This window comes from Equus quagga, chromosome 3 (assembly GCF_021613505.1).
Source record: "Equus quagga isolate Etosha38 chromosome 3, UCLA_HA_Equagga_1.0, whole genome shotgun sequence".
Taxonomy (NCBI): domain Eukaryota; kingdom Metazoa; phylum Chordata; class Mammalia; order Perissodactyla; family Equidae; genus Equus; species Equus quagga.
This window is the reverse complement of record NC_060269.1, coordinates 152,110,089-152,137,789: the sequence shown is the minus strand read 5'-3', so window position 1 is coordinate 152,137,789 and position 27,701 is coordinate 152,110,089. Positions and strand designations below refer to the sequence as shown.

The 27,701-nt window shown below is 53.9% G+C and overlaps 2 protein-coding genes across 7 annotated transcripts in view; one reads left to right on the top strand and one right to left on the bottom strand.

Annotated features, from left to right (window-relative positions):
- TRMT44 (tRNA methyltransferase 44 homolog) overlaps window positions 1-879 on the bottom strand; it is a 45,135-nt gene extending 44,256 nt beyond the window's left edge. For all 4 annotated transcript variants that reach the window (XR_006887856.1, XM_046655706.1, XM_046655705.1 and 1 more), the window contains exon 1: window positions 373-879. The gene's annotated coding sequence lies outside the window, so the exon portion shown is untranslated. The remainder of the gene's footprint in view (window positions 1-372) is intronic.
- A 112-nt stretch (window positions 880-991) lies between these two features.
- The window catches only part of ACOX3 (acyl-CoA oxidase 3, pristanoyl), a 52,668-nt gene continuing 25,958 nt past the window's right edge, over window positions 992-27,701 (top strand). Inside the window, exons 1-9 of one of the 3 annotated variants that reach the window (XM_046656142.1) lie at window positions 992-1,125; window positions 7,377-7,534; window positions 7,940-8,173; window positions 9,294-9,368; window positions 9,864-9,953; window positions 12,740-12,883; window positions 17,415-17,503; window positions 23,828-23,924; window positions 25,855-26,037. In XM_046656142.1, the coding sequence (XP_046512098.1) occupies window positions 7,391-7,534; window positions 7,940-8,173; window positions 9,294-9,368; window positions 9,864-9,953; window positions 12,740-12,883; window positions 17,415-17,503; window positions 23,828-23,924; window positions 25,855-26,037 (1,056 nt within the window). In that variant the 5' untranslated portion in view covers window positions 992-1,125; window positions 7,377-7,390. Of the gene's footprint in view, window positions 1,169-7,376; window positions 7,535-7,939; window positions 8,174-9,293; window positions 9,369-9,863; window positions 9,954-12,739; window positions 12,884-17,414; window positions 17,504-23,827; window positions 23,925-25,854; window positions 26,038-27,701 lie in introns of all 3 variants that reach the window. The other 2 variants (XM_046656143.1, XM_046656140.1) reach the window with 2 other exon arrangements.

Sequence of the window (27,701 nt, the reverse complement as noted above, 5' to 3'; positions counted from 1 at the left end):
TTTGGGGAAGGAAGGCCCTGGGCTAGTCCTCAGATCTGGCACATAATAACCTCACCTCAATTGTGATTTGTAGATTGATTACAGATCATTTGCGTCGACAGGCCCTAGTTTGTTGATCAGTCCCTTCCTCCTGCTTTTGCACCAGAAGGTCCCCCTGATTATATCTCTGTTTTGAATAAGGGTCACAGCTGTGAGAGCAAGTGTTGCCATGGAATGAAGGAGAAGAAATTTCATAGCAGAATAGGAGTAGAAAGGGGATTTCCAGATATCAGCTGAGCATCTCCGTCCAGACGTCCTATCAACTTCTAAACTCGACGCCTCTCTAAAACTGAACGTGCCATCTTTTCTCTTCCCCGTGACTGCACTGCCCACCTTTCAGTTCCCTTTAAGTGGAAACCTTCTGACTCCTTCTTCCTTCTTCTTTACATGGTAAATCGCCAAGTCCAGTTGATTCTATTTCTGTAAATTCCATTCGAGGCGCGTGTCTTACTTTGGATTACCCGCCCCCCCTAAACAGAGCCGGAGACAAGGATCGGGGCGCAGGCGTTTAAGTATGGAGCTGCCCCAAGATGCAGGGAGGAGGAGAGGGAAGTAGGAGACGAAAGAAAGAACGCCAGTAAAGGGTGGGTTTCGAGTTGGTTACTGCTTCCGGCACCCCGGCGCAATTCCCCCGCACCCTCTGAGGAACCGGGCGCGACCACGGTTCTCAGACTTGGCTGAGCTCCTGGGCGGCTCGGTAACTTGAGAACGCCAGGCCCCAGCCCGCGGGCTCCGACTCCGCCGCCCGGGACTGGCCGCAGGAGCCCGCGTGCTGAACGATCGCCGGGCACCTCAGCGCGAGGCCCACGGGGCGCCCGGGCGCGGCCAGGGACGGGCCTCCGGCGCGCACGGCCTCGGCGCTCCCGGCGCGCGACACGTCCTGCGTTTCCCGGGCAACGGGGGCGGCCTGCGCGGCGCGATGACGTCAAGGGCGGACGGAGGCCGAGAGGCGGCGGCCTGGACGCGGCTGCGCGCGCACTCCGCTCGCCCTTGACTTTGCGCTCAGGTAGACGCCCACTGAGCGCCTGCTGTGTGCACTGGGCGGTGCGGAGAGACAGCGAGCTGGAGGGACCGCGCTTTTCTAAGGTCTAGCCTGCGTCAGCCCCGGGGCGAGGGGGCAAGGGGACGAGTGAGTGCCCGGTGGGAGCGGGGAGACAGCGTGTGCAAAGGGCCGGGGGCGCCCTGGGCGTCGGTGCACGCCCTTCCAGGTGCGGAATTGCCTGGAGCAGAAGTGGCAAGGGCCGGCGGGCGGGTAAACGCCTGAGACATTTTGAGGAGTTCGAACGTTGTTCTTTGGGGTCACTGGACACCTGTCACCTAAAGGAGAATGATGAGATCTACGTTGTAGAGTCACCTCTTCCACTGCAGAGAGGAAAATTGAGGTGGCTGTCGCTGTCATAATGATATCAAGGCCGCAATCCCATGCTGGGAGGTGTTCCAGGTACTACTGTGAGTTTCAACAGCCTGGAAACTAGGCTAGCGTTACCGTGTCGCCGTAACCACTGAGGCACAGACAGGCGAAGCGACTTGTCAAGTTCACTCAACTCGTAAGCTTTAACGTTGGGGTCTGACGCCAGACACTCTGGCTTCAGAATCCTTGCTCCCAGCAGCTGTGCTTCCTGCAGTAATGGTGACCTCAGGTGGCGGGGAGCTCCAGGGACTTACTGGCTGGTTAGGATCATGGGCTTTGGGGTCAGGTGTGCCTGATAAGAGCTGTGTGACCTTGGGCAACGTTCTTCACTCTGACAGGTCAGTTTCCTCACCTGGAAAATGCGAGCAAAGTTGAGATTATGTAGCTACTTAACACATGCACCTGCACTCAGCGATCGCTCAGTGATCGGAGGTTATGATGATAGATTTAATAGGAGCGGGGAGAAGTGAGAGCATTGAGTAGGCGTTAGGGAGGCGCCGGAAGGACCCCGTAACTAACTGGGTCACAGGGCGTGATGGAGAAGGGAATTCCAGGATGACAACCCTTGGGCCACCGGCTGTCGAACTGGGCCTGCGGCAGGACAGGCTGGGTCAGGGGGCTCAGGGTGAGCCCACTGTTGAACATTCAGAGTTTGAGGGCCTCAGGAACGTGACGGGGAGGGGTGTCCAGGAAACTGCCAAGTGGGTGTGGAGGTCTCCACGCACGAAGGAAAATGTACACGGATGCCCTGATGCAGAGCGGGAGTGGCTAAGGCCAGGTCTGCGAGGAGATGGAAGAGGAGCGGCCGAGGAGGAGGGGAGTGGTGTTCTGGACCCCACGGGGGCGGAGCTCGAGGAGTCACAGGGATGGGGCCACGTGCGGGAAAGTCCAGAAGGTACTGTTCCCCTTGGACTTTATCACTTGCATTTGGGCACCTGGTTTCTGCCAAGAGCTGAGCCTTACTTTTTTTTTTAAGAAAAATTGCTTTATTGAGATCGAATTCACATACCCTGCAATTCAACTGTCTAAAGTGTGCAGTTCAGTGTTTTTCATATAGTCCCAGAGTTGCAACCATCACCACTGTTCAATTCTGTAAAATATTTTCATCACCCCGAAAGAAACTTTGGACCCATTAGAAGTCACGCCTGTGCACCCCCTCCCCAGCTGCTGGCAGCTGCTCATCTCCTTTCTATCTCTGTGTGTTTACCCATTCTGAGCGCTTCATGTAAATGGAATCATGTGATACATGATCTTTCATGTCTGACTCCTCACTTAGCATGATGCCATAGCGTGTGTCAGTACTTCATTCCTTTTTGTGGCAAATAATATTTTGTTGTATGGACAGACTGTATTTTGTTTATCCGTTCATCAGTTGATGGACATATGTGTTGTTTCCACTTTTTGGCTATTATAGATAATGCTGCTGTGAACTGCCTTGTGCAAGTTTTTGTGTGGATATCTATTGTCATCTCTCTTAGGTATGTACTTGGGAGTGGAGTAGCTGGGTCGTATGGTAACTGTATATTTCACCTGTTGAAGAACTGCCAGACTTTTCCAAAATGACTGTAGTGACCATTTTACGTTCCCACCGGCCACGTGTGATGGTTGCTGGTGTATGACTGCTCCTCATCCTCATCAACACTTGTTATTTTCTGTCTTTTTGGTCGTGGCCATCCTGGGGGGTGTGAAGTGGTATCTTTTTGTGGTTTCGATCTGCATTTCCCTGGTGGCTAATGGTGTTGAGCATCTTTCCATGTGCTTGTTGGCCATTTTTATATCTTCAGAGACATGTCTATTCAAACCCTTAAAATTGAGTTATTTGGCTTTATTATTAAGATTTAAGATTCTTCATATAGTCTGGGTACAAGTCTCTTATCAATATGTGATTTGCAAATATCTTCTCCCATTCTCTGAGTTGTCTTTTTGCTTTTGTTTTTTTTAAAGATTGGCACCTGAGCTAACAACTGTTGCCAATCTTTTTGTTGTTGTTGTTTCCTTTTCTACTTTTTCTCCCCAAATCCCCCGAGTACATAGCTGTATATCTTAGTTGTGGGTCCTTCTAGTTGTGGCATGTGGGACGCTCCCTCAACGTGGCCTGATGAGGGATGCCATGTCTGCACCCAGGATCCGAACCAGTGAAACCCTGGGCCACTAAAGTGGAGCGCGTGAACTTAATCACTCGGCCATAGGCTGGCCCCTCTTTTTGCTTGCTTTCCTTTTTTTTTTTTTGAGGAAGATTAGCCCTGAGCTACCTACTGCCGGTCCTCCTCTTTTTGCTGAGGAAGACTGGCCCTCAGCTCACATCCATGTCCATCTTCCTCTACTTTCTATGTGGGATGCCTGCCACAGCATGGCTTGCCAAGCGGTGCCATGTCTGCATCCAGGATCCAAACCAGTGAACCCAGGGCCACCAAAGTGGAACTTGTACACTTAATCGCTGCGGCACTGGGCCGGCCCCTCTTTTTGCTTTCTTAGTGGTGCTCTTTGCAGCAAAGTTTTTAATTTTGATGAATTCTAATTTTCTAATTTTTTTTATTTTATTGCTTGTACTTTTGGTGTCATATCAAAGAAGGCTTTGCCTAACTTGAGATTATAAAGGTTTACTCCTGTATTTTCTTGTAAGAGTTTTACAGTTTTAGCTCTTACATTTGGGTCTGTGATTCGTTCTGAGTTCGTTTTTGTGTGTGTGTGGACAGAGTTCAACTTCATTGCTTTACGTGTGGCTATCCAGTTGCCCAGCACCGTTTGAGAAAAGACTGCCCCTTTTCCTTGAGTCGTCTTGGCACCCTTGTCGAAAAGTAGTTAACCCTGCATGGACGGGTTTGTTGCTGGACTCCAGGTTCTAGTCCATTCATCCAAATGTGTCCGTCTTCATGCCAGCACCATAATGTCTTCGTTACTGTCACTTTGCAGTGAGTTTTGAAATCAGGAAGTGTGACTCCTTCAACTTTGTTCCTTTTTCAAGGTGGTTTTGTCTCTTCTAGGTTCCTTAAATTTCCATATGAATTTTAGGATTCGCTTTCTAATTCTTGCAAAGAAAGCCAGCTGAGGTTTTGTTTGCGATCACACGAAATCTGTAGATCAGTTGAGGAGTGTCGCTATTGTAACACTGAGTCTTCTGTTCCCTGAAGACGAGATGTGCTTACATTTATTTAGGTCTTAGATTTCTTTCGAGAATGTTTTGGGGCCGGCCCCGCGGCCGAGTGGTTAAGTTCGCGCGCTCCGCTTCAGCAGCCCAGGGTTTCGCTGGTTCGGATCCTGGGCGCGGACGTGGCGCCGCTCGTCGGCCATGCTGAGGTGGCATCCCACATGCCACAACTAGAAGTACCCACAGCTAAAAATACACAACTATGTACCGGGGGGCTTTGAGGTGAAAAAGGAAAAAATAAAATCTTTAAAAAAAAGAGAGACTGTTTTGTAGTTTTCAGACTATAAGTTTTGCACTTCTCTTGTTGAATTTATTTCTACGTATTTATTAATTTTGATGCTGTTGTAAATGGAATTGTTTCCTTAACTTCATTTTTGAATTGTTCATTGGTGGTGTATAGAAATACAATGGCGTTTTGCATATTGGTCTTGTACCCTGCAAACTGGGTGAACTAATTTTTAGTTCTGATAGTTTTTTAGTGAATTCCTTAGGATTTTCTATATACAAAATCATGTCACCTGCAAATAGAGATTCCAGCCTGGGTCATTTTCTTGCCTAATTGCACTGGCTGGAACCTCTAGTACGGCATTGAATAACGAAGGTAGAGCTGACATCTTGCCTTGTTCCTGATCTTAGGGGAGAGGCATTCAGTCTTTCATATTTGAATATGATGATATCTATGGGTTTTTTGTAGATGCCCTTCATCAGGGTGTGGAAGTTCCCTTCTACTCCTAGTTTGTTGAGAGTTTTTGTCATGAAAGGGTGTTGGCTTCTGTCAAATGCTTTTTATGCATCAGTTGATGTGGTCATGTATTCTCCGGTGTGTTACATTAATTGATTTTTCAAATGTTGAACCAGCCTGCTTTCCGGGATAAATCGCACATGGTCGTGATGTATAGTCTCTTTCATATGTGGCTGGATTCAGTTTGCAAGATTTCCTGGAGGATCTTTGCGTCTATGTTCGTGAGGGACATTGGGGTTTTGTTTGGGATCACGTTGAGTCTGTAGGTCAGTTGGGGAGCAGTTGGTTTGTGGTTTCCTTTTCTTGTGATGTCCTTGGTTTGGGTGTCAAGGTAACACCAGCCTTATGGAATGAGTTGGGGAGTGTTCCCTCCTCTTCCATTTCTTGGCAGGGTTTGTGGATAACTGGCATCTTTCTTTAGGTGTTCGGTGGAATTCACAATTAAAGCCATCTGGCTTCTCTTTGTGGGTAGTTTATGGATTCCTCATTCAATCTCTTTCCTCGTTGGAGGTCTGTTCAGATTTTCCGTTTCTTCATGAGTCAGTTTTGGGTAGATTGTGTCTTTCTAGGAATTTGTCCATTTCATCTAAGTTGTCTAATTTGGTGGCATGTCGTGTTCATAATTTCCCCTTGGAATCCTTTTTATTTCTTTATGGTCAGTGCTAGTTCCCCACTTTGATTCCTGATTTTACTAATTTGTGTTTTCTCTCCTTCGCTGGGTCAGTCTAGCTACAAGTTTGTCAATTTTCTTAGTCTTTTCGAAGAACCAACTTTTGTTTTTGTTGATTTTCTCTGTTGTTTTCTCTTCTCCATTCCATCCGTTTTTGCTCTAATCTCTCTTCTGCCTTCTGCTTGCTTCACGTTTAGTTTGTGCTTCTTTTTCCAGTGTCTCACACGGTGCTTGAGGAGCGTGACCCGAGGTCAGACATGGCTGGGTTCAAACCCCTTCTGTGCCGCTTCTCAGCTGTGGGAGCTCTGGAAAGACAGCCCCTCTGAGCTTCAGTTTTTCCATCTTCCAGTAGGGACAAGAGTACTTGGCTCACAGTTTGGGGGAAGGTTGAAGAAATCCCGTCTGTAGCGGGCACCGTCCCTGGCACCCAAGCAGGGCCTCCGATCACGCTCCTCCCACCCTTTCCCCTTTCCCTTAGAAAACACAGGGCCTTTTTCCAGTGAAAGAGATCGCTCTCCCACTGCTTATCGGCAGTATTGACCCGTCGTACTCAGAGTCCAACATCCTAGACGATTTCAGCTTCAGCTAAAAGGATGTGAAGGTTCCCATGGGCCTCAAACAGCTAAGCTGGGGGTCCACACGCAGGACTCAGCTCTCCCGGTATTCCTCTAAGTCTGGGTTCATGAGCCACCCCCATCCCACGCCTTGGTTAGCCAAGGCTCTGTGGAAAAGGAAGCAGTCTACTTAGAAAATTCCAGAACCATTCAGTTGAGAGCTGGTTGTGGGGTGCTTGCTCTGTTAGTGGGAAGACAGATGCCCGTGTGTCAATTAGTGTCCAGAACAAAAGCCTGTGTTCAAAGGCTCTGTGGCAGATATCCACGTCCAGGAGAGCTGGAAGGGGGTCCTTTGGTGCGATCGTGTGTGGCCAGTGGACCGGCGAGCATTGGCTGGATTCCAGAGGAGAGCTTCCTGGCCGCAGGGTCTGACTGCGCCTTCGGGGAGGGGTCTGGGTGGCTTGAGTGCCCCCCGGGAGGGCCAGGTGTTCTCAGGCCAGGCTGTAGCACATACAACCTCTGGACTCTACACCCGGCTCCCCCACAGCCTGTGATCGTGGCGCTTCCCAGCGTCGGCCCCGGGGCTGCCCTTGGCTGTCGCCGGTCTCCTTGGTCTCCTTGTTCAGGAGGGAAGTGAGGGGATCTCGCCTCACCGTTCGTTTGGGAAAATGGCTCTTCACGAGGTCATTCTCTTTAGCCTCCCTGTGGACTCAGAGTTCTTCTTTATAGCACGTTGCATGTCTGGGGTTGCTCATGGACGGTGTGAATAGATAAACTGAAACACGTGGGCTCAGGTTGTATCTCTTGTGCAGGTTGATGCTGAGCGATGGCATCCTCTTCGGAAGGAAGTGGCGATGCCCTGCTGCCAGATTTCCCCAGGGGGCCCCTGCAGGCCTACCGCGCCCGTGCCTCCTTCAGCTGGAAGGAGCTGGCGCTGTTCCTGGAAGGCGAGGACATGCTGCGCCTTAAGGTGAGGCTGGCGGCTGTGCGCGAGAGGCCGTGCTGATCCGCAGTGCGGCCCGGGAGGCATCGCCGTTCATCGGCAGGATGGGGCTTCACGCTCTTGAAGCCACGTGGCCTCCCTGGGCCTCAGCTCCGCCTCGGTAAGGTGCGGCTAGTCCTGGGCCCAGCACAGGCCAGGACCCTGGAGCCCGGGGGCTGTGGAGGAGTCAGGAATGAGCACAGGTGGTCTAAGCTCTCTAAGCCTCAGTCCTTCTGCTTCCCGCTGGCAAGGGCTTTCGTCTGCCCCTGCGTTTCTGGGTTAGACAGTGTCCTAGGTAGCCGGCGGCCTTGAGAAAAACCGTGTGAGTGAGAGTATAGCGAGCTTCCATCCTTTGACTCCAAATCGGCCATTCCCCATCTGCTGTGTTTCCAGAAAACTATCTTCTCGGCTCTGGAGGACGACCCCCTCTTCGCACGTCCCGGTGGAGGTGACCTCCCGATGGAGAAGTACCGGGAGCTGAACTTCCTGCGCTGCAGATGGGTCTTCGAGCACGACTTGCTCCGCGTGGAAGACATGCTCCAGAGCCCCCTGAAAGTCCGGGCGCTGGTCAACTGCCTGGGCATGTACGACTGGTCCCTGGCTGCCAAGTTTTTCCTGCACATGCTGGTAAGTAGTCAGGTGGGAGAGGGAAGGACATGAGGCTGTCACAGTCCACTCTCCAGCCTTGGGATGGCCCTGCCCCAGGGCCAGGCGGGAGGAAAAGACACTAAAACTACAGGTACTTGTTTCCTTGGAAGACACACAGCGCATAGCATTTGCACAGTTGGGCTCAGCCCAGTGGCCTGGTGGTTAAGTTCAGTGTGCTCTGCTTTGGAGGCCTGGGTTTCCGCGTTTAGATCCCAGGCACGGACTACCCTGCTCATCAGCCATGCTGTGGTGGCGAATCTTCCTCACCAAAAAAAAGAAAGAGAGAGAAGAGATTTAGACAGTTGCCGTTGTAGATTGGTAAATGTGTGCTTTTAAAGTTTTGTGGTGATTTATGTGTTTGGGAAATGTTTGTTTAAAGAGATTTCTAAGAAATAATACAGGAAACAAAAGCAGAGATTAGAATGTGTGAGCAGATCTTGTGATTAGGTCTGCAAAGTCCCATTTTTTCAGCTATCTATGCAAATTTACACACATAAGTCCTTGAGTAAAATCCAGTGCCGTGAAAGTTAAAGCCCCTTAGAAGAGGAGCTTTGGGACGTCTTTTGCTCTATTCCAAAAGAACACAAAGGAAAGGGAAAGTAGTTCGAAGGAGGGGCCTGTGTCCCTTCCTCTCCAGCTCCCAGGCAGAGATGCGCTCGGGGGCGGTGGCTGGGCCTCGCCCTGGCTCGCGGTCGGTCCATGTGTTGTCAGGTGGAAAGCCGGGCTCGCTCTGCCCGTCAGGCCCCCTCACTCCCTGCCTTCCCCACCCTCCTCTCCTGGCTCCCTGCTGCCCACAGACCCTCGGGATTTCTTTCAGTCTTCGAAGTTCAAAGTGATCCTGTTTAACTCACGTGAACTGCTTGGGGCAGGGACCCAGGTCCTACCACTCGCATGAGCTCAAGGACAGGGCGGCTGGGTCTCAGGGGACCCTGGGCCCCGGTGCTGGTGCTGTCACTTAACTCTCGGAGCTTCCTTCTCGTCTGAAGTGTGGTGGGGAGGGACCGTCGTGGGGCGGGCGGTGACGTGCTGGTCGGGCAGGATGTCCTGGGATGGCAGTACTCATTAACTTCCACCTGTTTCTGTGACATTATATCTTCAGGTTTTTGGATCAGCCATTTACAACTCTGGTTCTGAAAGACATTTCAAATATATTCCGAAGATCTTCAACATGGAGGTAAGTTCCGGTTTGCAGTGAGTTGTGAGCCTCTGTTCTCTTCTGTCTTCTCCTTAGAGGCGTGTGACGGGCAGATGGCAGACAAGGGTCCCCGGGGGTTATGCTCATCTTATTTCCCAGTGTCCTTAGGCTTCTTGCCAGATAGCTAACACTCTTGTTTACCAGATGGGGGTATGCTAAATTCCTTGCACTGTATGAATTTAGCTTTTTCTTATCAAAGCTGAAGCTTCCATTTCCTTCTGCCGCCGGGGAGCGGTTCTTGCCGCAGTGTTCACTCAGCGAGGCCGCTGGCAGCTCCTCCGACCCGCTGTTCCGCAGGCTGGGGGGTGGGTCCATCTCACAGAATGACTGTGAGGTCCCTGGGCAGGTAGATGGGTAGATGGAGATTTGGGGCTTTGATCCATGGCTTAGTCCTTAAAGGGAAGAGGGTGGCAGGTGACCCCAGGAACGCACAGACAGAGGCTTTGTAGCTCATCGTTTTGTGCTTCCGTGTAGATTTTTGGATGTTTTGCTTTAACTGAACTGAGTCACGGGACTAACACCAAGGCCATCCGGACTACCGCTCACTACGACCCCACCACCGAGGTAGGCGTGACCTTCCCTCCGTCCCTGGGCTTCGGGCACGAGGAACCGGGCAGTGTTGTGGTGAAAAAGTCGTCAGATGGAGAGACCGTCCTCGTCCCCCGTGCTTGCACAGCGCACGCCGACATCCAGCCGCCGCAGGGAGGGAGCTCTCAAGACACGGAGTCTGAGCCACAGAACCCGCTCCGTGTCGTCGGAGGCCAGTGGAGAAGCTGGCCATCCGTTAAGCGTGTTTCTGTTTCTCGGGCAGCCAGTGGCAGTTGGTTTTGTGACAGTTCAGATCACTCACGCTTTATGAAATGGCAGTTTGCGAGGCTCCTCCGTGACCCTCGTCCCTTTCCAGCTGCCCGTCTGCGTCCCCTGCCTGCGGCCGAGCTCTTTCGGCCAGCGGCCTCCCTTCTCCGTCCCTCCCTGCCCACCGCAGTCTGGCCCCCTGGACCCTCGCCATCTTCCTGCATGCAGGCCTCGTCCCGTGGCTGTCCTGTGGCGTTTGCCCCGTCGGCCCTGCCTCACACCTTCATCAGCATATCTGTCGAGTGCTGCCCTGTGCTGCGCGGTTCTCGGTGCTGTGCGTCGCAGGCTGTGTCCTTGCTCTGAGCGAGCGGACGGTCTGCTGGAGGGAGACAGACCGTGAACAGATGGATTCATGTCTATTGCCCAATAGTCGGTGCTGGGGGGGAAGTGAGGGCAGGGAGAGGACGGGGCGTGCGGGCCGGTGGGGGCTTCCTCGCTCCGGGACCCCTGTGCCTCCCCCGTTCTGCTGCCCTCCCCCAGTCCTGGCAGCCGCCCCCTTCGCCTCCGTTCTCACTGTGGCCTGTGTCCTTGCCCTCCTTTGCTCCCCTGGCTGGTGTCTGGGGAGCCTTTCACCTTCCCCCATTGTAGTGTGGTTTGGAAGAGTCTGTGCAGCAGGAAGTGAAGCCCTGTGCCTGTGTATTTGCTCGTCATCCGTTCGTTCAACAGAGAGCACCGAGCATGGGCTGTGTGCCTGGGGCGCTTCAGGCCAGGAGCCGAGGGCCAAGCCCGAGAGGAGCTGGAGCGGGGATGAGGGAGGGTGGTCCCCGTGCCGCACCGTGTGGGCTGCTGTCTCGGGCTTAGAGCCGAGGGCCTCCCTCCACCGCCCGCCGCTCAGCCAAGGCCTCTTGGGGTTTTCTGTTTTTAAGCCACGGGATGCCGCTGTCTGCACCGAGTTCTCTCTGGCTCCGTGGCCCCTGCCCCTGCCCCTGCCCTCTGTGCCTGTGGGCTCTGTGTGAGGCGGGGAGGCCTGTTCAACTCTGGCAGAGAGAGGGTGGCACCACATGGCCTTGGGCTGGGGCCTCGTGGGCCGGTCTGTTTCTAACCACTTCTTCCTGGCAGTTGGTGCTTCAGTGAAGGTGGGGGCACGACGTCCGGGCAGTGAGGTCAGGAGCCCGGAGCCCCTCACGGGCTCTGGTTATGTGTTCGTCTGGACAGCAGTATTCATTGGGTACCTGCCATGGGCTGGACGCTGCTCGTAGAGACTGTATACAGAGCGGCGAGCAAACAGATAAATCTCTGCTCTGGGACGACTCTCGTGCCAGAGGGGAGACACGGACACCAGGAAGAGAAGCCGGTTGTGCCAGGGGCTATGGAGCCTCGAAGGGATGGGGGTGGAGCGTGACGAGGCACAGGGAGGGCATCTGCAGAGGTGACAGGCTGAGACCGATTGGCACGAAGGAGACAGTTGGGTGAAGCCCCGCGTGGGGAGGCAGCGATGCTGAGGCCCCGAGGGAGCTGGCCAGCGGGTGACTCCTGCAGGGCACAGCAGCCGCGGCAGCTGAAGTGTGGGCAGCGGAGAAGCAGAGGTCGCCCTGAGAGTGGAAAGGAAGGCCAGCTGGCAGTCTGCTCTCCCGCCAGCTCCCACTTTCCTTTAGTGAGGTCTCGACTCTGCAAGCTGCTGCGTAGCACGCTGTAGTTTATAAAACCGTGCACGCTGCCTGATTCCGGAAGGAATTCTCCCGGCACGTCCTTCCCGCTTCCCACCCTGCAGGAAGAGGGAGAGCTGAGAATGTCCCGACGTTGGCCTCCGTCAGTCACCGGGCCACCGTCCCCTCCCCTCCCCACCCGACTCATAGGCCCTCCCGGTGGGGCCCTCCCCAGGGGCAGCCCCAGCCCCCGGCGACCACCCCGGCTCCCTCTTCTCTTCTGCCAGCTGCATCCTCTTCTGTCCATGCCTCTCAGCTCGGTTGAGAAAAAGAAGGGGAAAAAAAAAAAGATTAGCAACAGATGCTAGCTCAGGTGCCAATCTTTTTTTTTTTTGCTTTTTCTCCCCAAATTGCCCCAGTACATAATTGTATATTTTAGTTGTGGGTCCTTCTAGTTGTGGCATGTGGAATGCCGCCTCAGCGTGGCGTTATGAGCGGTGCCATGTCTGCGCCCAGGATCCGAACCAGCGAAACCCTGGGCCGCCGAAGCAGAGTGTGCGAACTTAACCATTCAGCCACGGGGCCGGCCCCCTCAGGTGCAAATCTTAAAAAAATTTTAAAAAAAAGGCTGCGGTCAGGGAGGCCCCCCAGCTCCCTGAATATTTTGCGTATATCTTACTGTTTGGCATGTTAGTTATCATTTAAAGTTCTTCTTTAAGTCGTAAGACCCAGGACTATGCTCTTTAGAAATAGATCTACTTGTGCCTTACAGGCAATAAGACGTTCAGTCAGTTCTTCCTCTTGCCTCAAAGGTTTTGAACAGAGAAAATCAAATGTATCAAAAAGGAAAAGGAAGTCTGTCTGTGTTTCATGTGCTAATCATAACTTTTGCTTTTTTTCCTCGTGCAGGAATTCATCATACATTCCCCCGATTTCGAAGCTGCCAAATTTTGGGTCGGCAACATGGGCAAGACTGCTACGCATGCGGTGGTGTTCGCACAGCTGCATACGCCGGGGGGCGGCTGCCACGGCCTGCATGCCTTCGTGGTACAGGTGGGCTGCCTGTGGTGGGGGTGCTGGGGTTCTCAGCTGGGCTGGTTCTGCCCCGGGGGCACCTGGCGGTGTCTAGAGACTCGTCATCACGGCTCCAGGTGGGGTGCTCTGGCATCTGGTGAGTGGGGACCCCGGATATAGCACAGTGTCCTGTGGTGCATGGGACAGCCCCGCCCACTCACCTGCTCACCATAGGTGCTGCCACCCCAGGGTCACTTAGTGGAGACTCCTGCCATCTTCCTGGTGGCCACGTCGGCCTCGTCTCGGACACTTGTCACAACCTTCCTGGCCCTGCCCTCCCAGGATTCCGCCATGGCAGGTCTCCAGTGGGCCCCCGGGGTTCTGGCGTGAAGTCTGACTTGGGGGCCTTGAAGGAGCCTGTTCCTGGGTCACAAATAGGGAGCTTTGGCCAATGGAGGCCTCTGGGACTGATGGCTGGGCTAGGGTTCCCTGCCTCCCCTGGGGGACCCATTTCCCAACTCCTCACGGCGGCTGCAGTGTCCCCAAAACTGGAGCTTCCGGAAGGCTGCCCAGGACTTTCTGGCTGGGTGGCTGGATTCTGAGTGGAGCCCTGCTTACCCCCACCCCAGCCCCTCCTGGCGTTTTTGTTCTCCAGGGCTTTCCCGGTGGAGGGTGGGGGGTGGCTCTCATGGGAGTAGCGAGTCATCGTAGTTTTTTTAATTGAGGTGACAGTCATGTAACATACAATCATGGTTTTAGAGTGGACAGTTCAGTTTAGCACATTCACAGTGTTGGGCAGCCACCTCCTCTCTGGTTTCAGACGTGTCATCTCCAGAACACCCCGCCCCACGGAGCAGGCGCCCCGCCTCCCTTCCCCAGCCCTAGGGAACCGCTCCTCCACTTCTGGACATTTCACATAAAAGGGGCAACGATATGTGACCTTCCTGCCTGGCTTCTTCCATGTGACGTGTCTTTGAAGTTCATCCAAGTGGCAGCATGTGCCAGAGTGTCCTTCCTTCTGGGGCTGAATTATCAGTTGTGTGGGTGGACCACAGTTTGTGTGTCCGTCTGTCCTGGATGGACACTGGGTTCTTTTCCCCTTTTGGCTGTTGTGAGCGTGCTCCTGTGAACACTTGTGAGCAAGTGTCTGTCTGAACACCTGTTTCCAGTTCTTTGGGGTGGATCCCCATGAGTGGGACTGCTGAGTCACGTGGTCATTCTGTGCTTGACCTTTTGGGGAATATCATATGTTTTCCACAGGTCCCACCATTTTATTTTCCCATCAGCAACATAGAAGGCTTCCAGTCTCCTCACATCCTCACCAACACTTGTTATTTTTACTTTCTTTCTTTCTTTTTTTTAAAGATTAGCACCTGAGCTAACAACTGTTGCCAATCTTTTTTTTTGTTCTTCTCTCTAAGCCCCGCAGTACATAGTTGTATATTCTAGTTGTGGGTGCCTCTGGTTGTGCTGTGTGGGACGCCACCTCAACATGACCTGATGAGCGGTGCCATGTCCATGCCTAGGATCCAAACTGGGGAAACCCCGGGCTGCCAAAGCGGAGCGTGAGAACTTAACCACTCGGCCATGGAGCCAGCCCCTCTTTCTTTCTTTCTTTCTTTTTTTTTTGGCTGAGGAAGATTTGCCCTGAGCTAACATCTGTGCCAGTCCTCTTCTGTTTTGTATGTGGGTTGCTGTCCAGCATGGCCGCTGATAGACAAGTGGTGTAGGTCTCCGCCCAGGAACCAAACCCAGGCCACTGAAGTGGAGTGCGCTTAACCACTAGGCCTCCAGGGCTGGCCCTCATTTTCTTTTTTGATAACCACTCTAGTGGGTGTGGAGTAGTATTTGTTGTGGTTTTGATTTGCATTTTCTTAGTGACCAGTAATGTTGAACATCTTTTCATTTGCCAGTTAGCTGATTGTCTGTCTTCTTTGGAGAAATATCTGTTTAGATCCTTTGCCCTGTGGAAGGAAGCGGAGATGCCCATGGGAAAGGCAGGGGCCGTGTCCTTGGTGCTGCTGGAGCAGGGGCTCGGCCACCATCACCTGTGTTTGGCAGAGACTCAGAGGCAGGCAGAGGAGTGGGTGTGCTTCACAGAGGAGAAAAGGGGCTCAGGGGGGCCCTGAGGGTCTGGGAGCCTGGGGAAGAGGATGCCTCACTAGGAGGGGGCGTCCCAGGTGACTGTGAGGGGGCATGTCTGGCTCTGTCGGTTTGGTCCTGAGGTGGCCATGGGGACAGAAATTAGGGACGCTGTTGGTTACTGCTGGAGTCCTGGCTGGTTGGTACAGGTTGTCGTTTGGCCTGGCAGGCTGCTGCAGGCCGTGGGTGAGAGCTCATGATATGGTCTGGCCATTGTCTGCCTGTACGTTCAGCCCCTCCGTCCATTTCTAAATTGGGTTGTTTGTCTTTTTATTGTTGAGTTACAAGGGTTTTTTATATGTTCTGGATACTAAACCCGTATCAGATAGATGATTTGCACGTATTTTCTCCCATTCTGTAGGTTGTCTTTTCATTTTCTTGATAGTGTTCTTTATGCATACAGGTTTTTAACTTTGATGATGTCCAGTTGATCCATGTTTCTTTTTTGCTCACGTCCGTATTTCTCACTTTACATTTGAGCTACTGCAGACGAGGTGTATTTTTCAGGTCCGAGGCCACCATCCGTCACTCCTGTGAGTGCAGATGTGCACCTGACGTGAGCTTCTGATGGAACTTGTCTGGACTGGAATCCATGTCGTTCAGTGTTCAGTGTCTCTGGTTCTCAGACTAGAGAGCTGCGGTGTTTCAGACTCTTTACCAGTTAAGCTTAAATCCTCAGTGGGGTTTAGCCGTCCCTCCATCCAGCAGCTGGCTCCTGTGCCCCTGGTGTGGTTCCCACAGGCTCGGGGGCAGCGTGGCCCCCTGTCCCCGGGGCTCAGCGCCTGCTGAGGAGGACTGGGCCGGGGAGCCCCAGGGTGGTTAGGTTGCAGTTGTGATGCGCGCTGCTCACGGCCAGCTGGGAAGGTGGAGGGCGGTAATTCGTGCAGGTTCTTGTGTCAGGTTGGCAGTGTCCAAATGTTGTGGGGAATGTATATGTCAGCTGACACAATTATCTGTTTTTAAGATAAGCAGACCATTAACCAGCTCTGCCTTTGACCCTGGTCAGCGTCTTTCCTGGCCTGGAGAGGTCCACGCACTGTGTTTGTAAGGACAGCAGTGCCGTCTACTCCCAGAGGAACCGACCCCTTGCACTCACTGTATTGTTCTGTTTGGTTACCTGCAAATCACCGGATTCCTTTTGTATCTGTTCTCCTCTCCATCTCCACTTTTGAAACCATTTTCTAATTTCAAAACGCTTTTAAAAGTTTGTATCTGAATCTTTACTGAGCCTTATTGAAAGATTTTAGAGAAAGGGAAAAGATGGTTGACTTTTGGGTTCCAGCCTTCTATTTTATTTTAAATATCATGATTATAAAGTTCAATTAAGTTAGATCCTTGTGGTACTGAAGTAAACAAAATCCAGCAATTCGTACAAATAGCTCAATCCCAAATAGCACAAATTCAGTAATTCTGTAAAGCGGAGTTTCTCAGCCTCAGTGCTGTTGCCATTTCGGGGCGGCAGTTCCATGCTGTGGGGCTGCCATGTGCAGTAGGGTGTGGGGCAGCTCCCCTGGCCTCCAGCCACGAGGTGCCTGTGGTTCCCCTGGTTGTGACAACCAGAACTGTCCCAGACATTGACGAGTGTCCCCGGTGGGGTGGGTGGGGGGTGGCAGACTCAGGCCTGGGTGGGAATTGCTGCTTTAAAGGTATTCTAGAAGGAAACTCCTGTCCTGAGTGCAGAGCTCACACAGTGAGGAATGTCAGCGAGCAATGTCTGTCTTGTTAGGGAAATGCATTTCTTGGAAACTCATTTTGAGGAGCAGAGGTTTACAAAAATAATCTTAGGCTTTTTCACCCACAGCACACGTGTGCACAGCCATTTTGTCATTTTATTAAAATCCAGCAGGAAGTCCTGTGTCTGAAACATGCATGTGACGTTCGTAAACGTCAGATGCCAAGTTCCTGAGGCAGCAGGGACGATCCGTTCCTGCCTGAGTTTCCTGAGGCTGTTGTGACGAAAGAAAACACCCCCAGCTGGAAGGCTTCAAACAACTCAAGTTTCTTTCCCTCTCAGTCTTGAGGCCAGAAGTGCAAGATCAAGGTGTGGGCGGGGCTGTGCCCCTCCGGGGTCTCCAGGGGAGGCCCCTTTCTGCCTCTCCTGGCATCTGGGGGCCACCAGAGTCCCGGGCTTGTGGGCGCATCCCTCCGGTCTCTGCCTGTCTTCTCTGCATTCTCTCCTCTCCTGACTCTCAGAGGACACTGGTTGTTGGGCCTGGGCCGCCCGGTGGTCGGCAAGGACCTCCTCTGAGATCTTTAGCGTAACTACCTGTGCAGGGACCCTGTCTCCACATCAGGGCAGGGCACACGGTTGCACCCCCCGCGCCTGCCTGGAGGGAGCCCAGGGCTCAGTCACTGGCGTTTTTGACGATACTCGCTTGATTCTGTGTGGTCGTAACAGTTGCTGTCTGTTGCTCTCTGTACTTTGTAGATTCGGGACCCGAAGACCCTCCTCCCCATGCCGGGGGTGATGGTTGGTGACATCGGGAAGAAGCTGGGGCAGAACGGTCTGGACAATGGGTGAGTGTGCTCCCCACGCTCCTCGCGGGGTCGTTACGAAAGGCTGCTTACTCGGGACCTGGATTCCTGCCGAGTCCAAGGCCACGTGGCCGCTCGCACTGTGACCTCCCTGCGTCCCTCAGTGCTGTCCCCTCACCCTCCTGGACTCCTGTGGGCCAGGTAAAACGTGGTGGGGACACATGCCTCACCTGCGTACCTGAGAGCGTGTCCTGAGGGCCTGCGCGTCTCCCTGGGGGATTCCAGGGTCAGCGACGCGGGAGCCGTGGAAGCTGACAGATTTGGATTCAGGTCCTGGGTCCACCTCTGACTCTCTTATGTTGACCAGCTCTCGGCCTGTTTCCTCACCCGTGAAGTGTGCACGAGGACAGAGTCCTTCTGAGCGGGCCGAGGCAGGTCGTCCTGCCCGTTTGCTCTGGCTCAGTGCCCTGAACCTGCACATGGGGGACTCCGTGCCCTGTCTCTGGAAGCCTGGCTGAGGGGCTTTCCGCTCCTCTGCTCCTGTGAGGTGGTCTACAGCTGGGGAGGAAGCCAAAGCAGGGCCGTGCCTTAGTCGTGTGTCCTGCGTCGTGTCTCTGGAGTGTTTATAGACTTGCTGCTTCGTAACAGGGAGCCGCCTCTCCATAGTTTGACTCACCGGCTATCATAACCCTGGTCATTTGGGTATGAAGCAGGAGGCGGGTCATCGCCAGAAAGAGAAGCTGGACCAGGTGGCTTCCAAGGACCCTGAGTGTGGAGAGACCTCCTTGCATCTGTCCCTTCCGGGAAGTCGGGGTGCTGGGTATGTGGGGAGAGTCTCAAATCTCTGCTTGGACCCTCAAAACACGGGGGGCCCAGACTGTACCAAAGAGGGCTGGGCAGCCTTGATTTTACTCAGTGCCAGCTTGAGGAGAAAACAGAAGGATGTGGTTAACGAGCAAAACGAAGCACGCGTGCACAAAACCCTTCTAACCAATACCTGTCTCCCGGAATTCTGGCGCCTCTCGCTGACTAAAAGAGCCTGTTTGACACTGGGGCCAGCCGGGGAGGAGGGTGTCCCCAGTGGGGCCGTAAATGCCTTTGATCACTACTTTGTGCAGTGGGGGGTGCCCTGGCGGCCCACGCTGAGGCTCGCCATCCTGTCCTTGTTCTCGGGGCGGTGGGGAGGCACGGCCGCATTCTGGTCTGTCCGAGAAGGTTGCACTGGCCGTGGTGAGGAGACATCAAGGAAGGCCGTGCAGGAGGTCCTGTGGAAGGGACTGCCTCGTTCTGGACTTTGAGCACTAGCATCCTTTTGTTAGATCCACGTGTCCAGTTTGGGGCCCAGAAAACACGTGATTCGTGACTCCGTCTGTGGAGGGGTCTGCACGTACATGTAAGGCCAGGCGGTGCATCCCCAGGCGCGTGCTGTGGTAAATCACCCTCCAGCTGCGGATAAAGGCGACCAGGTCACATCCGGTGGGCGGCACCAGGTGTGGGCCTGGGTCTCTATTCTCTGTCCATTTGGTTTTTACTATTTAGAGTCTTTAACGTTGTTTTGGAACATCACCAAAACCCCTGCACTTGTTTCCCCTGAATAAACTCAGACTCCTAGAGACTGAGCACCTGTCTCTTGTTCTCATGGTCCCCAGGAGCATTGAGTAGAGCCACGTACAGTGAATGTGTCACAGAACATGGCCCAGGCTCTCCTGAATCAGTATGTCACGTTGCTGGGGCAAAACCTCTTCTGAGACCCAGAAATGCCGGGCACCACCAGCGTGGTCCTGGGCAGTGTAAGGGCCACCCTGTGGCGCAGCTGCGGGGCGGCTCCCCCACACCCTTGCCACCGTGCCTGGGAGCTGCTCAGTGGCAGGCTGGTGAGACGCTACAAGCAGCCACAAGGGTCTCTGAGCCTCTGAAGGTTCAGTGACTTGCTCTGGTCCGGGGCTCACAGGGCTGGTGCCGGGCTGTGAGCTGTCACGTGATGCCGCCGGACCCCCACCCGCTCCTGCTCCCCAGAGATGCTGGCTCCGTCCTGGCCTTGGGCTTGCGCCCAGCAGAGGGCGCACGGGGTCCGAAGCTCCGCGCTGGCTCCTGAGGCCGTGCCAGGATCCTGCTGGCTTCTCTGCCTGGGAGCTGTGCAAGTTCTCCATCGAATTTGAATGTCAGGGTTCTAATTTAGTGATTTTTTTTCCCCCAGATCATTTATTTTGGAAAAAAAGCCAAGAATTTGTAAGTTAGATTTTGTCACTTCCCAAGAATTCCCAAGTATGTGGGATGGCCGTCTAGAACTCAGAGGCAAACATGAATTGTGTGGATTAATTTTGGCCAAATAACTCTGGAAGTCAAATAATGAAGACCCTGTCAAGTGAGGTTTTCAGCCAGACCTTTGATGTGGGCTGCAGCTACATTTGTTTGTTTGTTTGTTTTTGAAGGGAGATCCCAAATTGGGACCCTCAGTTCCGCTGATCGCTTCAAGAGGCACGTGTCTCGCCACAGCGCCCTCTGTCAGCTTTGTCCGTCCCACTTTATTTTTACTACGTGGTTTGTCTATTTCTTTCTTGCGTTTATTATTTATTTATTTATATGTATTGCAGCAACATTGGTTTATATCATCATATAAATTTCGGGTGTACATCGTTATATTTCATTTCCTGTGTAGACTACGTCATGTTCACCGCCCGAAGACTAGTTACCACCCATCGCCACACACATGTGCCCTGTCACCCCTTTTGTCCTCCTCCCCCTTCCCCCTCTGGTAGCTATCACTCTAATCTCCGTCTCTGTGTGTTTATTTATTGCTGTTGTTATCTTGTGTTTATGAGTGAGATCATACAGCATTTGACTTTCTCCCTCTGACTGACTTCACTTAGCATAATACCCTCAGGGTCCATCCATGTTGTTGCAAATGGCAAGATTTCATGTTTTTTGTGGCTAAGTAGTATTCCACTGTGTATATACCACACCTTCTTTATCCATTCGTCCCTTGATGGGCACCTAGGTTGCTTCCAAGTCTTGGCTATTATGAGTAATGCCGCGATGAACATAGGGGTGCGTGTGCCTTTATGCATTCGTGTTCTCATGTTCTTTGGATAAATACCCAGCAGTGGGATAGCTGGATCGTATGGTAGATCTATTCTTAATTTTTTGAGGAATCTCCATACTGCTTTCCAAAGTGGCTGCACCAGTTTGCACTGCCACCAGCAGTGTGTGAGGGCTCCCTCTTCTTCACATCCTCTCCAACATTTGCTATTTCCTGTCTTGTTAACTATACCTATTCTGACCGGAGTGAGGTGATATCTCATTGTAGTTTTGATTTGCATTTCCCTGATAGCTAATGATGTCGAACATCCTTTTATGTGCCTGTTGGCCATCTGTATATCTTCCTCGGACAAATGTCTGGTCAGATCTTTTGCCCATTTTTTAATTGGGTTGTTGTTTTTTTGTTGTTGTTGAGATATATGAGTTCTTTATATAGTTTTGAGATTAACCCTTATCAGATACATGGTTTGCAAATATCTTCTCCCAATGTCAGGTTGTCTTCATTTTGTTGATGGTTTCCTTTGCTGTGCAGAAGCTTTTTAGTTTGATGTAGTCCCATTTGTTCATTTTTTCTATTGTTTCCCTTGCCCGGTCAGACATGGTATTTGAAAATATGCTGGTGAGACTGATGTCAAAGAGTGTACTGCCGATGTTTTCTTCTAGAAGTTTTATGGTTTCAGGTCTTACATTCAAGTCTTTGATCCATTTGAGTTGATTTTTGTGCATGGTATAAGGTAATGGTCTACTTTCATTCTTTTGCCTGTGGCTGTCCAGTTTTCCCAGCACCGTTTATTGAAGAGAGACTCCTTTCTCCATTTATGCTCTTGGCTCCCTTGTCGAAGATTAGCCATCCATAGATGGCGCAGCTATGTTTTTGTGTGATTGCTCTCAGATGAGGCAGGGCCTTTCGGCCTTGGGAATCCATCTCAAAAGTGGCTGGGCAGAAGTCCCAAAAGGTGCTAGATGTGTGGGTCACAGGTGGGGCTGGGGTGATGGGGATGGTGGGAGGCCCAAAGGAGGAAGAAAATTGCTAGAACTTGGAGCAGAAAGCCCAGGGCAGAGGGTGTGCAGTGCCTGGGAGCAGGGTCTGCAGCTGCAAGCGCCCAGCATAGCCCCGCCCCCCGCCGGGGTCACACTCTCCCTGTGCCACGTACGCCCCCGTGCCACACACACCCTGTGCCACACCTGTGTCATAGCCCGGGGTCACACACTCACCCTGTGTCACACACCTGTGTCACACGCACACACTTGTCTCACACTCTTGTTTCACACACATCCCATGTTGCACACCCCCCTTGTTCAGATACACCCAGTGCCCCCCACACCCTATGCCCTCTGGGACACTGGGAGTTCTGGCTTGCAGGCTGGCGCCCCAGTCTGGCCATTGTCTGACTGTTTGGGACCAGCTTTTGTGAGGTAGAAGTGCTCAAAGAGAGTACGGGAAATTTTTGCTTTCCATTAAACCCAGCAAATACTTGTGCAAATATAAATATATTCGGCCTTGTTCCACCTCTGGGTGGCACGGAAGGGCGAAGATTTTCCACTCCTTACAAAGGGCTCTTCGAGTCTACCGGGTTGTTCTTGCAGCAGCATTCCTTGGCTTTCAAGGAAAGCCGGTGTACACAGGGGTGTTGGCATCAACTCTGGGGTTCTGGAAAAGTGGGCGTCTGAGTGTGCAGCCACACTCACAGCTGTCATGTGGTGGCCCCCTTGGCTGGGCCTGCCAGTGCCCCAGGCTGGCCGTGAGGAGGGGCTGCAGCCGGCCATCCTTCCCCACGTGGCTGGAGGAGTGTAGGAGGCCCTCCGAGCCACCCATGCCCGCTGGGCTCTGCTCCCCCCAGGTGTGCTGGAGGGCACGCTGTCCTTACCCCAGGCCCTCCTGGGACCTGGGTTCTCTGGAGATGGCACCAGCACCCCGCAGATTTCTCACCCACAGTCGGTTCACTCCACAGCACTCACTAAGTGTCTGGTAGGTTCCAGGCACTGCAGCCCCATTGTAACAGAGTGAACAAGACACGCCACCAACTGCCTGTGCACAGCAGGTGGCTCAGCAACGAACGTGGACATGGGCAGTCACTGCAGAACGGGGCCGCCCTCTACTGGCACTGTGGGAACACCTGGTGCTCAAGGGGAATCGTGGCAGGCTTCCTGGAGGAGAAGGCAACACTGAGGGCCACCTGCCTGGAGGTCAGGAGAGAGCCTGGCCAGTTTGAAGGTCACAGGCAAACACAAGCCAGCTACAGGCTGTGAGGGGACAGTGCCATTGGAGCAGTGGGCAGGTCCTGTCTGAGGACTTACCCTGTGTTTCTAGGGGGTTAGATTCTGTAGGGCCCAGGGATCTGATGGTCTTGTGAGGGTGTGACCATTCTGAGCCAGAGTTGGGAGAGGCTGCTGCTCCCCTGTGCGGGACAGGCTGACGAGGCGGGGTCTGGAAAGAGCCACGGGGGCGTTGATGCAGTAAATCAGACAAGAAGAGGTGGGAGCTGAATGGAGACGGGGCTGGAGGGGAGCAGATGGTCAGACACAGCCCGGGGCAGAGGGGACGGCAGAGGCGGGGCCAGGGTCCTGACTCAGGATGGCGTCCTGGGTGCCGCCCGCAGGCTGGAGCCAGAGGAGCTGTCTGTGTGGTTTAGTGAGAGAATATTCCCTGTGATGCTGAGGGTGCTCTTAGCCATCACACGGGTTGCTATAGGAACTACTGATATTTTTAAGATGGTTCAGGTTTTTTTGCACAGTTTATGTCACACCCATTACTTTACATAACCCCGTTCCCTAGACAATTGTGAAATAGGTTTTCCTGACCTGACAACCATAGCAAGTACCTTTGATCACTGTCACGTGGCTGACCCGTGACGACATGTGTGTCCGCCTGCTCTTCACGAGGAGCCAAGTGGCAGCCTTTGGGGCAGGGCTGTAGTGGCGCGGCTCTTGAGTTGGCCTCCAGAGTTTAAGCCCCACTGTGCTGATTTTTCCGCACCGCACGGTGCAGCCTGGGCTGAGGTTGCAGTGTGGGAGCCAGAGACCCTGGCCCTTTGGTTTACAGTTCCCGTCCTTTCTGGCGAGTAGCGGCGTCCTCAGTGGATGCAGGGCCGAAGACTCGCCCTGCAGCCGGCCCCCTCTTCCCTTGTGCCCGGGGAGCTCCCTGTGCAGCCCCAGGACTGAAATTCCCTGTCTACTGGTGTCTTCTCTCCCATTTTCTTTGTCTTTTGGGGATTATGTCACCTTTTAAGCGGTCCTTCGCTTTCATTTGGCTGGGTTTCAGGAGACAGAGCAGGTAAGCGCCAGGCCAGACCCCTGTTCACCTGCCGTCCTGCCGTGTCTCCGCAGGTTCGCCATGTTCCACCAGGTGAGAATCCCTCGCCAGGACCTCCTGAACCGGGCTGGAGACGTCACCCCTGAGGGCACCTATGTCACCCCCTTTAAGGTACAGGTATCTCCAGGCAGGGGGGTTTGTGGGTGGCAAGGCCTCCCCTCTTGCCACGGCCCCCCCTCCATGCTCAGCAGGGGATGGAGCCCAGCTTGGAAGGTGGGCTCACCTCTCTAAGTTCAGGTTCCGGTGCCACCAACAAGGAAGGGGGCACTTGGGTGTGATGGGGCCCAGGCATGATGACAGATGTTGGCCGACAGCTGCCCATGGGCGTCCACTCCCCTGCACCACGCCACCAGCCCCCCGGGGTTACGTCAGGGATGCTGCCTCTGCCAGCGTGGTTTCCCAGGGAGGGTTAAAAGGTGAAGGGCCACCTGGCGGGGCGTCCACACGTGGGGGTGACACAGCATCCACTGGCGTCGGGGGTTCCCCACGCCCCCAAATTCATTGTGTGGTAGACACACAGTGGTGTGGCCTTGAGACCTTGGCAGATGGGGCCTGAGTTGGAGTGGGCGGTCACCCTCCTGAGTCCTGACCTCACAGCCAGGATGGCCGTGTCCCGAGGAGCTTATGTGCCACGAGGGCTCTGCCCGGACAACATGCGTCACTGACAGGAGCCGAAAGGGCAGGGCTTAGAACGAGCGTGGCAAGTTCACTTAGAGACAAGGAGAGCACTTAGCACCGTGCAACTGGAAGTCATTTAAGATGGAAATGGTAATATGAAAAGTTAATTAAAAGTGAATATGGAAAAAAAATAATTGAAAGAAAGCACGTAACAGATGGGACAAATAAGGTGGGAGAATGACTTAGAGATTGGAGAGTCAGTCAGGGAGCCTCCCAGAGGCACAGGAGAGGATGCGAGAAAACAAAGAAAGTTTGGAGGAATGATGACGGCAGACGTCTCTAAATTAAAGAAAGGAAAACAGCCTTGACCAAAGGACCCCGTGGCGCCCACAGAGGAGACGTCAGCGAAGCTCGCACCCCAGGCACGCCGGAGAGAAGTTTAAGAATCTCCAAGAGCAAATTCTGAACTCTTCAGAGAGAGGCTGCCGATCTGGCTCTGAGAGTAAACCCGCTTCCCCCTCCGACTTCTCAGGCGCAGCCCTGTAGGCGGAGAAATGCGCGATCCTGCCCACGGCACACGTGTGCCGTTCCATCCTGCTTCCCTGTCGTTCGGGCGCGAGGACGGGAGAGGGCTTCCCCCGCATGCGGAGTTTCGGAAGGTTGCCACGCAAATTCCTACAGGGCTCATAATTTTGGAACAAAAGCCCAAATAATGAAGTGACCCAGGAGAAGCAGCAGGTGGTCAGGGAGGTCAGGGCGATGGGACAAGCCCGTAAGGCTGTGGGGCAGGCGGACCCACCGCACCACTGACAGGCCTCGAAAACAAGCCAGGCGCTTCGGAGACGGTGGCGCGTGCCCTGAGATCTGTAACAGAAGATCAAAAGTAGAAGCGCGCAAGATGGCTGCCCATTTTCAAGGAACACAATAGCCCATGACGTCACACCCCTGGGGACGGTTGTCTTTGATGGGGAGAGAGGAATTCTGGGGGAAAGTGGGTCCATGGGACTCATTTTGTGAACAAAGCGTTGGCACCAGCCATGGAGCGCGGGTCCGCGGTTCCCCCCTGGGCTCTGGGCACAGGCACGCTTGCATCTCTGGGTTAGAGCCAGCTGCCGTGCCTGCAGGTGGGCAGGGACCGGTCCCTGGGAGGGTGCGTTCCTGCACAGTGCTCTTCCCTCTGCCTGGAGCACCCTCCCCTGGTGCCTCCCCACTCCATCCCGTGAGGGTTCAGTAATGGCAGCCACTCGACCTGCCCGCACTGTCCTGCACCCGGAGGCCTGTGTGTCTGGGTGCCCTGGGGACAGGACCCAGCCGGCCCTTGTCGGCCTGAGTGGCTGAACGGACACACCTTCCTCTTGGTGCCCTTCTCCCTGGGGAGGCCTCGGAGGTCTTGCTGCGCTCCTCACCAGCTTTTCTTCCCCAGGACGACAGGCAGCGCTTCGGAATGTCCCTGGCTAGCTTGTCCTCCAGCCGCGTCTCCATCGTGGGCATGTCCGTTGTCAATCTGAAGCTGGCCGTGTCCATAGCCATTCGCTTCTCTGCCACTCGGCGTCAGTTTGGGCCGACAGACGAGGAGGAAATACCGGTTCTCGAGTATCAAATGCAGGTGCAGTTGGCAAATGCAGGTTCTTTTTCTTTCTGTTCCGCGTGCAAGTGGACTTCTGTCAGGGAGCCATGCTTTGGTTCCGAGAGTCGACCAGACCTCCTCAGGCCGTTAACAGAGCCATCGCCAGGGCGCTCCGGGAGGGAGAGCGGCATCCAGGGCCGGGCTTTTAGGAAATGGTCGTAGTTAAGGCGGGGCACGCAGGACTGTCCCCTGAGGAGAGTGGAGGAAGTGTATTCCGGCGAGGCTCTGCGAGACAGGTGCACATGCCGTTCCCACGTGAGGTCACTGCAGGCTTCGGCAGGTGGCCTTGCACGTCCACGACCTTTGACTCATTCATCCCGTCCCTGAGAATCGATCCCAAGGAACTGACCGTTAAGCTGCGGAGTGTGCCCCGCTGTTCCTTGTGACGTCGTTTAGCAGAAGGGACGCTCCTCCTCCGGGTCCTCGGAGATGAGGCAGCTGTTGACGGCAGAGATGCGGCCCAGACCACAGTGCAGGAAAGCCCACGTCACTGCCTGGGAGGGGATGCATTTTATCACAGCGAGTACCCGGACAGCACTTAGGGTTACCAGCCCATTTGTCCACACCAGGTGTCTAGTCGTCACACAGGCGGGTCGGGTCATTATTCCCAGTTCGCAGGTGGGGGACTGAGGATCGAATGGGTGACACCTGTCAGAGTGCAGTGGCTGAATCTGGTCCTGGTCCACATTCTGTGTAAGCAAAGGTGTATTTGAGGGAAAGTTTGAGGTAATTGTCACAGAATCATTTCTTTTACTGTGAGCCTGTTTTAATAATAAATAATGAAGAGCAGAATGTCCTGGTTCATGCCTGTGTTGCACACATCTCCCACCCCCTGCTAATCCCATGGCTGTCGTGAGGTCACAGGGCATCTGACCGCCTGGGCATCCAGTGTGGCTCGGTGGTTACGAGAGCCCCCTCACGCACAGTGCTGCTTCTCCTAACCCCAGCTCCACCCCTAGTGGCTGTGTGCCCTTGGGCAGGGCACTGACCCTCTCTGTGCTCTGATTTTCTTATTTGTAAATTGGAAGTGATAGTACTAGCTCTTCACTGGTGGCTGTAAGGGTGAAGCGCGTTAGGACATGAGAAACAGGCGCAGCGTCCACCCTCAGTAACGATCAACGGTGGGGACTGTTTCCTGGGTCCCTTTTCTCCCCTTCCCACTTCCCATCCCTGCAGCAGTGTATGTGCACAGGTAAATAAGACACTCTCCTTTCCTCCGAGAAACTTCTGGCTCTTCATGAGCCTCAGTTTCCCCATCTGGCTTAGGTTGGTTGCTTCATCCCTCAGGGCTCACAAAGCACAGGATATCAGCCAGTCAGCGGCCTACTCTGGCACAGCAGGCTGGTTTCCGTAGTTCCCAGGTGGACCCACTCTCACTCTGTTCCAGGGGTCACCTCGATGGGCCAGCGGGCAGTGGGGGCATGGATCCACACTCGCTCCGTTCCAGGGGTCACCTTGATGGGACAGCAGGCAGTGGGGGCATGGATCCACACTCGCTCCATTCCAGGGGTCACCTCGATGGGACAGGAGGCAGTGGGGGCGTGGACCCATGCTCGCTCTGTTCCAGGGGTCACCTCAATGGGCCAGCAGGCAGCGGGGGCGTGGACCCGTGCTCGCTCCGTTCCAGGGGTCACCTCAATGGG